We start from the raw sequence: 12,895 nt of genomic DNA on the forward strand, positions 1-12,895 counted from the left end.
AGCACTTGTCATGGTTTCATACTAGTAACGCTTCACTTGTAAACATAAAATACAGCTTCTGTACACTGTGCAGAAATACATTGTCGTTGAGTTAGAAGTCACTTCCCTTCAAAACTATACTTTTGCAATTTCAACAAAATCGTGTACAATAGTTTTTAGCTGTCGCTCGATATTTTTAAATCGTTCTATGTAACTCTCACGTGATATGTCTCGCCCTTGACATACACGCGCCATTTCCAGACTGCCTTTCGCGCCAGTATATCATAAGAACTGTATCTATCCTTGGAATTCTGCACATACATTGCCTCTTACATAAAAAACAACCATTTTCGTAACTTTTACTATTCTCCTTACCTGACTTTCACTCATTCTTCCTCTCAAACTTCAATAAGTTCTCCAGTTGACCCGTTAAATTTCCTAAAATTAATCCGGCGATACAACACTTAACCCTAAAATATGAACCATCTTGTGCTTGGTGGCCACTAGAAAGCCCGAATGCTATCTAACTGAGTCAGGGCACGAGCGTGGCAGGGGAGCCCGACCGCTATCCAAGGAGTGCGTCCGTACGGAGTAGGCGCGTCAGCGGCGGTGGAATATGCATACTCGAGGATAGTGGATGATCGCTTTATATAATACGGTGGTCCTTCATGAGCACTCAGTCATTTTATCCGTCGTAAAGCACTTGTAATAGTTTTATACTACAAACCCTATACTTCTAAACCAACATCTGTATTACTTTGTATTTAATTCTGTCGCCTACAGAAATTTGTTACTCGCAAATATGTCTTTCCATGCAGAGTGTTTATTTTGGATGTAAATTTTACAAAATATGGTGTGCCAAAACTTCACCAGCACCTTTTTTTCGAAATGAAAATATTCAGTTTAACGTCTCACAATTATACTGTTCAACCTGAGAGAGACGGATGAATAAGGTAAGTGAATGATGATGGAGGAATTGTTGGAATGAGTATGTGGGGGAAATAGCAATACCAGAGAAAAGCCAACGCACACGCTGTCGTCTACCACAAACTGTGCAAGGGATCGAACGAAGGAGTTCACACACGAAAGGTGGTAAGTGCTCCACCGTTGAGGCACCGTGACCCCCAACTGTGCAACTTAAAAATTGGGTAGTACCCTATAGTAAAGTAGCGATGGGTTAGATGAGGATTAGGAAATTTGGACCCATTTTGCTAAAATCAATCGAATGTAATTTCTCGTGTTTGTGCAAGGTTACCAACTGGAATGGGCATTGCAAAGTTTATCCTTAATTTCAGTGTTTACCTCTATGTTTACATTATAATACAGGGTGCGTTCACAAAGTTTCAAGACTGAGTGTTACCTGAGTAGGGGCGCGCGCACAGACCCGTTCCACTGACAGGGTGCGGTAGTTGAGGATGCCAGCTAACCGTCCACACGAGCGTCAGTTGCCTCCGAAGCGCGGGAGTGAGCAGATAGCTAGTGGCGTGCGTGCGTGTCGGTAACCCCCGTCAAAACCTGAATGAGTGGAAAATGCAGCGGGATTTGGAGCAGCGTTATGCCGTGAAGTTCTGTACGAAACTGAACAAAATAGTTACAGACTTTTCATATGATTCAAGATGCCTACAAAGAAGACGCCATGTCACCTGCAGTGGTTTTTATTGGCACAAGAGGTTCAAAGAGGGCCACGAGGACCGCTCTGGGAGACCTGAAATAAGCCGAACTGAGGAAAATCTGATGAAAGTGCATGCATTCTCAAACACTGTTCATCGTCTTAGTGTTACATTAATTGCCGATGAGCTGGGATTGGTTCCGACTATAGTGTTCAAGTTAGTGACAGAAGATTTGAAGATGAGAAAAGTGTGTACCAAACTTGTTCCCAAAGTTCTGACGGATGAACGAAAGGCCTGGCTGTTCGCGAAGAAATGCTTGAACGTTTCCAAGACGATCCTCATGTCTGGAAACAATTCCAGCGGACCAGGCGACTTCGACGATGTCCCTTCACAGCTTGCGCGCGGAGACTTCCAGGGAGCCTACGAACAATGGAAAAAATGCTGGCAGCGGTGTGTTTATGCCAAAGGGTCATATTTCGAAGAATTTTAGTTCCCTGTACAAAAATGTTTAATTCATTTTGTATTCTCAGACCAGTCTTGAAACTTTGTGAAGGGGAGATGGAAGCCCATCAAAAAATACATTGTATTTAACAGTATTGTTCTTGGCAGGAATAAATAGGTACTTATTTAAGCGTTGTTCGTATTTTTATAACAGCTGTCACAACTAAGAGAATACATATTATAGAACTACAAGTGTTTAGAGAATAGCGGTTACTTAACTGCACTAAAATATACTCAGGAAAATTTTCTGTTTCGGTCTGGAAAAGTGGAAAAGTCAGGGAATTTTATTTGTCTGAAATAGTAGACACCCTGAATTTACTTCTTTTTTTCTTTACAAAATTGTAAATAATAATATTGATTCTACTGTGTCAAATTGTAATATTGTGTTGCATGTTTGATGTCTTGCATTTGCTGGAACTCTGCCTCTGAGGCTTCCCAAAATTCATCCTTTATTTGCTGGACTTTAATTTGACGTTCGACTCAAAATGGCATCCATTGATCGAAGCTTTTCAGCATATTATTCGTCAAATTGGCTTCCTGTGAGCTTTCCGTCGTAAAGATCGTTCTGGGAACCGCTTGTACTTTTTCGTTCTTCATCAAATGTCATGTAGACTTCAGTAGTATCATGATATCCTTGATTTTGTTTTCTGAGTCACTTTAAGAGTTGCAAGCTGATAAACCTTTGTATTCAAAAACTTCATCTGCATTGTACAGTATGTAGTCGTTCATTACCTCTTTACTGAGTTTCGGGAAGGTTCCATTTTTCCTGATATCTGGTTTAAAATTGCAAATATCCTCTCCTAGGGTCATCAATGGTGATCATCATATATGTCATTTGCCTTCCTTTGCCACTAATGTGTGAATACAAGGAAAATCTGAAAAGAAGAGCTAAAAATTTTAACAAAATTTCTGGTAACAACGAAATGACACTAGAATAACAAACATTCAGCTTATATCCAAAAATGATTAATTCTACTTTTCATAATGTAGAAGTCCGAAGATCTACAAATGATACTGCGAACTTAAAGGGTTTTCGAATGATCGTATATTCTTGAAATATTTCAGGAAAATCCTCTTCGAGTAAGAATATATAAGGGAAGAACAAAAACTACTATCCATTTCATAAAGATAGGCCCCTGACTTCGCGGTGCTGCCGTTACGTCCAGTCAAAACTTACATTGCATTGTCGTACCTCGTTGGAATTGCTGGAATATTGTCTTTTCAATACTTAAAACATAAAAATTTTCTTTATACTATGTAGTGAGAAAAAAATAAAAATTAATGAAAAAGTGCTTATTTTTTCGTACTTTTTTGGTAGATCAATGTTTATAGGACTATATTTCAGAAAAGAGATCACGTGAAATAATTTCCTGTGTACAATATGTAGATGCATCCATTAATTGTAAGTTGTGAAAAGTTCAATTTTCATCACTTGATATTTTTTGTGTAACTAAAGCAAATGTACGACGCTATGATCTCCTTTACCATGGTAGGTAGAAAAACGTACAGAACACTGTTCGAAAATTTGGAAGTCTAGTGTTCCAAATATTTGGAACTATTAACAAAAAAGGGTTTAGTTGGTGGAGTATTTATTTATTTATTTGTTTTTTTTTAAAAAAAAGTTTACTTCAACATATTCTCTGCGTTAAGCGGTGAGCCATGTTGCAGCCCAATCTTTAAATTTCCTGCGCTTGTATGAAGAAACAGCATACAGTAACTGGAAGTGCGGCAACGCTGTCGTGTAGTGTTGTCGCGTTCAGGAAGCTTGTAGCGCGAAGCCTACTTCATAAGAATGTAATAGGAAAAAGTATTTATTATAACCTTTCACATCATAAAAATAATAATGCATTTACACTCATGTCCAAAATTTTTGTTGCATGTCTATAAATATGTTATTGTAGGAATATAATTTGATAACGAATTCGCCTGGTATTTCTTTTAATGTTAGTATGTGTATAATCGGCAAAGACATGTAGGCTGTGTGGCTAATTTCTTGTCAAAAGAGCAGTAAATAAGAACAATAAAACGAAAATAAAATTTTCTTATCCATTTAGCAACATTTTGTTTTACTCGTGCTAATTTTCATATTTATAATTCTTTTCCTATAAAATTTACCAGAAATATACATTTCCCGACTCCACATATAGTATCTGTATTAAAAGTACCTTGCAAAATCATTATCAAATTATATTCTTACAAGAAGACAGTTATAGATATGCGACAATAATTTTGGACATGAGTGTACACATCTCAACGTAATCGAAATAAAACGTTGAAGTAACACATCCAAAAACTCATCTCTTAATCTATTTACCTCATTCACTTTCGTCATGGCTTTGTTGACTCATCGCTGCTCCTGTTATCTTCCTGAATACTTATTAACAATGCTCCATTTATCAGTATACACACTTTCCAGCTTACGAACATGTTAAAGGTTAAAAAGAAATATACTATAGCCTTGGCAATCATGTGTTCACCCAAGTTCTGCGATCAATTCCCCTGCCGAATGTAACACAGAATGGGTCCTTTGTTTTCTTTCAACGAAAATAAACAATGCAATGAGTAGGTGACGAGGGCTGTATTTGCGTCTAATCACGTCGCACACGCAAGGACATCATATGTGTTCATTGCAATGAGATGGACGAATGGGCATTTATATTTTCCTGAGTATATCTTGTGCTTTTTGATTGAAAAAAAAATATAGATGTTCCTTCACGAGTGGCGGTATTACAAAAAGAAGAGGCAAAATGTTTAGCGATAATGAAATTGCAGAACTGATGAATGACTGCGACTCATACGGTTATGAGTTAGTAATTAATAGTAATGACATTGATTATTCTGTGCTCAGTGGCGTATCCGGGAGTGAACAAGATAGTAACTCTGTTTCAAGTAAACCTGAGGCTGCGCCGGGAAAGAGAGAGAGAAAAACGCGTCATTCCTATTCATAGACAGATTCTGATGTAGCTTGGAGCGATAAAAGTCAAGTAAATACAAAATCCCTGTTTAGTGGTGTCCCGGGAATTGATCAAAATGCTGGGCTATCTACAAAGTATTCCGCATATAAAGTGTTTCAGCTGTTTTTACCGATGAAGTTTTATAGTAAGAAGAAAAGTTGAGTTGATTTTGTGTTCAACGTCATGTGCAGCAGCGAGGCTATATGAGACGTGGACCTACTGATTAACGTGGAATCCAAACTACATGAGCTCCCGCCAGGAATAGTAGTAAAAGAAATGAATCAATACGCAAAACAGCAGATTGAGAAAAAGAAAAATTACTAAAACAAAAATCTTTGTTTTCTAAATGAAAGCGTGTTACTTGAAAACAAGGAACTTTTTACACTAATTATTCACATATGCCTTGTACGGAAGTCAACTTTACACGATTTTTACAAATCAACTACGCAAGAGCTATTAGTATGCCTGTCAAGTGGTGGAAGAAGCTGTTTTTTTTGTTTGTTTGTTTGTTTGTTTGTTTCTTTGTTTTTTCTGTTTGACTTATCACACATGTCAATACTCACATACTGTACAGGAACAAAGCAGGAAAACATATCGCACTTCGAACTTTTTATGCGAATGTAGCAGATAAACTGCTGCACACAGCAGGCACTGAAGTACAGGGATCTTCACCCGGTAGAATTCTGGTAGCAAGGGGCCATTAGAGAGTTTCTCCCCAATATGTGCAAATTCTAAGAGAGAAGGACAAAGTAGATGCAAAGTGCGTAGCATCCGCACGGTGAAAGGAAGTTTTTAATAAATATTAGCGTTTATTGCAGGGATGCAAATAACCACTCGCCCGAGGCGTGTGGTTCATCGGTGCGGGCGAGTATTTAATATCATACGGAAGTTAAGTAAATTATTTTTATTATGTGACGTGGGCTAGAAACATTTTTTCTTGGGCGAGTAAACTCTTGTTGCTTATTTGCATTCCTGGTTTATTTTCTGATATATAAAGTTGGACTTTGCGTGGGAAAGTGCTTCCAAATGTACAACACTAAAGAGAAGTACTGGGATTCTTAGATCTGAAAACAGATTTCCTGTGAAGTGTGAACTCAATATTACATATCAACTAAGGTTGTATCATATAATAAACTTTGTGCGTGTATTTGTTTCTGGGCAAGTGTATTTTGTACTGCGTGCAATAAGTGAAAAACTGACAAAAAGCAACAAATTTTCGAGGACCATCACATGCAAATCCAAACAAAATAAGAGTTCGATTTTCTAATTTTGAACATTTGGCACATTTACTGTATATCCTTTAATTTCTAAGAAATTAGTTTAAAATCTATAGGGACATTACATTTTAAAAATATCTCTAAAAAGTGCCGGACAGTGTGCGTGACAAGTTTAAATACCCGTCCGACTGAGAGTGTATAACGCCAGGAAAATGTGGCAACGTAGCACTCCGTATAAACTGCGATAGCTAAGAGCACAAAGCAGAGAAAATCATAATGTCATAATTGTGATTGTTTATCTTTTAAAACAAGTCAAAACAGTTTGCATGTGCCCTTTAAGATCTTTCTAAAAGTTTTTTTCAGATTGTTAATACACCGCAGCAATTCAGAGATAATGTCTTATTTTTTACTGAATAACAAGAAAATTACTACGTATTGAGTAATTAAATTTTCAGAACTTATAGGTAATATATGCATCTATATATCGTGCACAGGGAATTATTTCGTGTTATCTCCTTTCCGAGATAAAGTCCTGTAAACATTGATTTACCAAAATAGTACGAAAAAATTCGCACTTTTTAATTAATTTATATTTTTTTCTCACTACACAGTACAAAAAAAATTTGTATGTCTTAAGTACTGAAAAGACAACATTCGAACAATTCCAACGAGGTACGACAATGCAGTATAAGTTTTGACTGGACGTCACGGGAGCACCGCGAAGTCAGGGGCCTATCTTTATGAAATGGATAGTAGAGGTAACGTTACTTAGGAAGGATTCAGAGAAGAAGTTATATAAGGAAGAGCTAATCATTGTTGTGTATAAGGTGATTACTTGTTTAACTATAGATATGTATCCTATAGCGTCCATCAGCAAATACGCAATAATATTTCAAAATTCTAATAATGCTTGTTTTCTAATATAAGTGTTATAAACTCCACGTCTATTTCTACAATCAATTGTGCGAGATTCGTTTTATATGTACCGAATAAGACAATGTTATATTTGGTGCTATCCTTAAATTTGTATATAGTAAACATTTAGTTTTAATTTTCCAAGATTTGCATCGATTGTTGTAGATTTAGTGCTTTCATTTTTCATACAGTAAGTATCTTTTTTGATGAAGAAATCTCTTTTCTTCTCTAGGTATCATGTTGAGAAAATTATTTAACGCCAAAGAAGCAAAGTAAATGCTACAGATACATTATAAATGTGTATTTTAAATGTGAATTACAAACGTTAAGCGAGTCATATAAACATATATTGCATGCTGGCTACTAGTTAAATGAATTGAATTCTGTAATGGAGGACGAGCAGAAAGTAAAATATGAGCCATGTATTTTGGAATCTGAAGTGGAATGGAAGCAACCAGTATTCTTGTGTGTTAAAGAAGAGTCTACAGAAGAGAAAAAATCCGTTTTACAATGTTTCTCAGAAAACAAAGAATTAGTATTACCAGTAATCAAGGGCGAAAATCTAACAACGTATGAAGCCGAAATATTGTCAGCTCTCAAATCAGAAATTTGCGGACTGGGAACAGAAACTGAAAGCCATACATACTTCACAATCCACAAGGAACTCGATACAGAAGAATGTTCTGAATCTGAAACCTCAGGAATCATTATCCAGGACAGATTACAGGATGAAGACGTATCAAATATTCGAAGGTAATACTTGCTTTCATCCTATTTAATGCAAGAAAACTTCGATAAATCAAATCCCAAGGAAGAGCTTTGATTTATCAAGATTTCAAATTAATATTTATTTTCTTTAAAATGAAAACCACAGATCTGTGTGTAAATAAGCCAAGGTGAACCAAGTTAGAGGCTCTCGACGTGTAGTTACCGAGAAATAAAGTACTACGAGGGTTAGTCAGAAAGTTAGTTGCACTGCTTAAGAAAATAAAACAGGATAGAAATTTTACAATAAATTTATTTGTGTCGTAAAGTTCCATTCACAGTCTACTTTTCAACATAATTACCTCCGTTATTTAAGCATTTGTCGAGGCGTAGTACAAGTTTTTCTATGCCTTCTGCAAAGAAATCCCGCCCAATGCCCAATAACCATGCACACTTCCATGAGAAATACCCAGTTCACTTTAGATTTCATCTATTATGCGTCTGTTTGCAAGAGTGAATGAATTCACGCGAGCAGCAATTTCCGGATTTGTCGCAGTTGATGGTCTTCCCTCGCGCTCAGCATCGTCAATATCTGTACGTCCGTTGTCAAGCATCTTGCACCACTTCGCGATAGCTTGACGTGAGATTGCATGCAACTGTAATTTCAGTGCAGTTACACCTATTCGCCCACAAAAAACGAATCACTGCCGCATTTCCAATTTGGACGCCACTTGCAGCTGTCGAGACATGTTCACGACTGATTATCAGAACACCTCCACTTGCCTCGTGGAAGCCGCTACGTCACACGATACAGCTACATGTCTGCATTGTTGCCACACAGTTTCATCAAAATAGCTTTCGACCGAAATTTACGAAGGAGTGCAATTAAATTTCTGACTGACCCACGCATATGTATCTATATCTATCTGTCTAATATATATATATATATATATATATATACACAGTGCTGGAAATTGGTATAAAGGCAGAGAGACATTTGAAAATAGAAGAAGGCAAGAATGCTGAGGATGGATAAAGGTGATCTATTTACAAAGTAACATTGTATACTGTACAAAATCAAAGGCATATCGTTTGCTAATACGTCACTGGCACGTGTAGTATACACAAAATGATAAATTAGACGATTTTCGGGTGGAAATTAGTATAAAGGCACCCAGTGTCTTTGACAAAAATGAAAGTATAATTTAAAGTGCAGAATGAAAAATGAGTGTTCAGTACTTGATTGTCCCTCCCTTCTTCTGAATGAGTTGGAATATGCGCTTCGGCATTGTTTTTATGAGATATGTTAGTTGTTGCCGTGGAATCGCTCACCACTCTTCTCATATCGCGTTTTTCAACTCAGCAATGGTCCCAAATTGCCGTCCCTTGCGATAAACATTGCGCGCAAGGATGCCCCATAGGTTTTCTACCGGGTTAAGATCAGGGCTTCTCGCTGGCCACTCCATGACCTTAATTAATGCCTTTGTCTTGAAACCACTGTAGAGTTGCTGATGCCCTGTGGATAGCAGCGTTGTCCTGCTGGAAAATCAGGTTTTGTACGTCCAACTCCTCATACATCTGCAGCAATTCTATTTCTAACATCTCTGTGTATGTCGATGAATTCATCTTGGTGTTGAGCCATGCAATGTTGGTTGTACCTTTAACACAAAACGCTGCCCAAATCATAACACTTCCTCCACCAAAATTTCTGCTCATTTGCACTTGCTCTTTTTCCCTAAGGTCATGCCAATAGTATTCAAAACCATCCAGACCATCTAAATTGAACTTCTTCTCATCACTAAACACAACGTGATTCCATTCGAATGTCCACGACATATGTGTTTGCGCAAACTGGAGTCGCGCCTGCTTGTGCGTCGCATTTAAGGGTGGTTTACACTTTCGTTTCTTAAGTGTAAGATGTGGATCTTGATTCAAAATTTGACGCACTCTTCTGGATGTGACAGGTAACTTGCAAGCAGCCACAATTTGGGAAGATGACATACTTCCAGCCTTTGCCTTGCGCACAATTAATCGTTTCGTGGACTCTGCGAGTTTTCTCGTTCTACCATATTCCTGTTCTTTCCATATTGTGCACCCAACCGAACGTAATTATCAACTACACAACTTGAACGATTTAACCGTTTTGCAATTTGCCGATTTGACAGGCCCATGTCCTTGTACGCACAGACACATGCTTGTTCCCCACTAGACAACAATTTTCCACGGGGCATGACCCACACAACAGCTCTCAGACGTTCACACCCGCGCTTTTCTTATCACACTGTGTCAGCTGATTCTCAAAGGCGTATCAGGGGTAGTGCTGAACGTGTAGAGGGCACCAATCGACAAGTAACCATGGGTGCCTTTATACCAATTTCCACCCGACAATCGTCCCATTTCTCTTTTTGTTTAAATTACGTGTGCCAATGACGTATTAGCAAACGATATGCCTTTGATTTTGTACAGTATACAACATTACTTTGTAAATATATCACTTACATCCATCCTCGGCATTCTTGCCTCCTCCTATTTTCAAATATCCCTCTGCCTTTATACCAATTTCCAGCACTGTATATACCTCTCTTTGTACCAACCTGGGATAAAACTATAAGTTCCCGTATGTTAAGCCGGGAGCTAAAAATGTACAGCACGTGATTCAGAAAGATACGAGCGCCTCTAGGAACGATTTAATGGAAAAAGTAATAAATTTTAGAATGCTTTTTTCAACATACTCTTATTTACTGTGTCTAGTATCTAATGCGCTATTAATTATACTCTTTCACTCTTATTTACTGTGTCTAGTATCTAATGCGTTATTAATTATACTCTTTCAGTGTTCTTTGACACCTTCCTTAGCAAATCTGCTCAGCTTACGTGCAAATCATCTCACTTACAATTATCTTCTGCTTTTTCGGGCTGCGATAGCTCATTGATAGAGAGGTCACATCTAGTGCGTGGGATCCCGGGTTTGATTTCACTACACTATCACCCTTCGCCCTGCTTGTATTCATGTACTGTAAATAAATTCGTTAGCTCTTATCCTCGTTTGAGGAAAACTCATCCCGTCATCAAACTATTTTTTCCTGAGTTTTCCTCAGAGAAATAATTACCCTAGTGTAGGGTTGTTAGTGAAATATTTATGAAATACGAAGAATATCGTTACAGTTTTTGCGAGAAACTCATATGAAAAAGTAATTCGGCACTAAATTATCCTTTTACAATTTTTCCTAAACAATCTTACTCTGCCATAATGTTTTAAAATCAAATATTTAGTTATAAAGTTTGTACAATACTGTAAGTCATTTTCGAGAAAGCCTCCATTTTTAACAGACTTCAAACAAGGAGGTGGTTCTCAATTCGACCCTTTTGTGTATATATATACATACATATATATATATATATATAATGTGTCTGTTCACACCCAACGATTTTTATTATTTATTTATTTATTTATTTCAAAGAGCATACATTTCCGGTGGTCTCGTGTAAATTTCATTAGGATGTAATGAGTGTCTTCAAAACTAGACCATAAAATTCGTCAATGGCTGACAGTGTTCATACCATAATTCCATGTATGATCACGCATAACTTCAGCATGGTTGCATGAATTTTGTTGATTGTGTATTTGTTTGAAAGAGAATACTTTCACGGTGCTTCCGTATGTATTTCATTAGAATCTGATTGTAGTCTTCAGAATTAGACCATGAAACTTCTCAGCAAATGATAGTGTTAATACCATGTATATGTTTACATAAAATTCCGTAAAGCATGGTTCTTCAAAATAACACCGACAACGTTTGAGAGGTGATTCTTGACACCAAGATAAAACAAAAATTATTGACCAATCTGGGTGCACAAACCCTTCGTTTCGGAGTTATAAGTTGCCAAAAACATGAAACAATGAATTTTAAAAGTCCATAGCTCTAACACTGTGGGACTTACCGTAGTCGGGTCAAGATTTTATGTAGGAACTAGTACGTGCCCCAGGTAAATATCCATGTTTCAGAATCCTGTGGTACTTCCGCAACAGTTTTTATAGAGGTAGTTCGTGTGTACTTCAACTTATATGCTCGTAGCCAAACTCCCTAAATTGTTACGTAAGTACCTTAGGATTCTGAGACATGTATTTTTGGATAGCGCACATATAAGTTCCTAAGTAAAGTCTGACCTAACTACGATAGGTCCCATAGCTTTGAAGCTTTGGAGCTATGAACCTTTTAAAGTTATATATTTATTTTTTTTTTCATGTTTTCGGCAACCGTCATCTGATGACGGTTAAAGAATTTAAACTCTGTTATAACAACATTTATATATATATCTGTATTTTCATTAATTTCGATCGTGTCTGAAGAAGGATATGCTAGATATTCGAAACAGTTACAAATTATAATTTAAAATAAAGTAAAGTTTTAAGCTTTGGTCAGTGTCTCTTTTGTTAAAACAATTAATCCAAAGCCATGAATAGTCTTACTACCAAATCGTATGTGTAGAATGCAATAAAAATAGTAGCGAGACCAGTGGCATCTCGTGAATGCCTCCAACGGGGGGCAACCTCAAAATTTGAATTGGAAAGTGGTATAACTGTTGAAGTCGTTCGAAAGGACATTAAATGTCATGCAAGTTTTAGAGGACAAACTTTGTCATATCCTTTCCCATTTAGCCGCTAGAGGCGTTGTTGGAGACTTGTATCTGACTATCCGTAGCAGGCCTTTATCTCAGCTAATAATGCACATAGAACCGTCAAACAAACGATTGAACTACCGAATCGTATGTGTAGAATGCAATAAAAATAGTAGCGACACCAGTGGAGTATCGGGAATATCTCCAACGGGGGTCATCTGCAAAATTTGACATGGAAACAGGGGTTGGTTGCCTACATTGAAACATTTTACAATGAGAGAAACGTCGAGAGGAAATACGTTGGCATATTTCTTCCTCTGTGGCAGCAACACGATCGCATTACGAAGTCAAAGTCAGATGATGCGAGGGTTTCTGCATGCAGAACCAAAGGGAA

The 12,895-nt window shown here is 37.3% G+C and overlaps 1 protein-coding gene across 3 annotated transcripts in view; it reads left to right on the top strand.

Moving 5' to 3' along the window:
- Positions 1-12,895, top strand: part of LOC145690629 (uncharacterized) — a 33,298-nt gene that overhangs the window by 4,015 nt on the left and 16,388 nt on the right. For all 3 annotated transcript variants that reach the window (XM_081765702.1, XM_081765701.1, XM_081765703.1), the window contains exon 2: positions 7,409-7,929. In XM_081765702.1, coding sequence (XP_081621828.1) covers positions 7,565-7,929 — 365 coding nt within the window. In that variant the 5' untranslated portion in view covers positions 7,409-7,564. The remainder of the gene's footprint in view (positions 1-7,408; positions 7,930-12,895) is intronic.

The sequence above is a fragment of the Thermobia domestica genome, chromosome 7 (assembly GCF_964235325.1).
Source record: "Thermobia domestica chromosome 7, izTheDome1.hap1.1, whole genome shotgun sequence".
Classification (NCBI taxonomy): Eukaryota; Metazoa; Arthropoda; class Insecta; order Zygentoma; family Lepismatidae; genus Thermobia; species Thermobia domestica.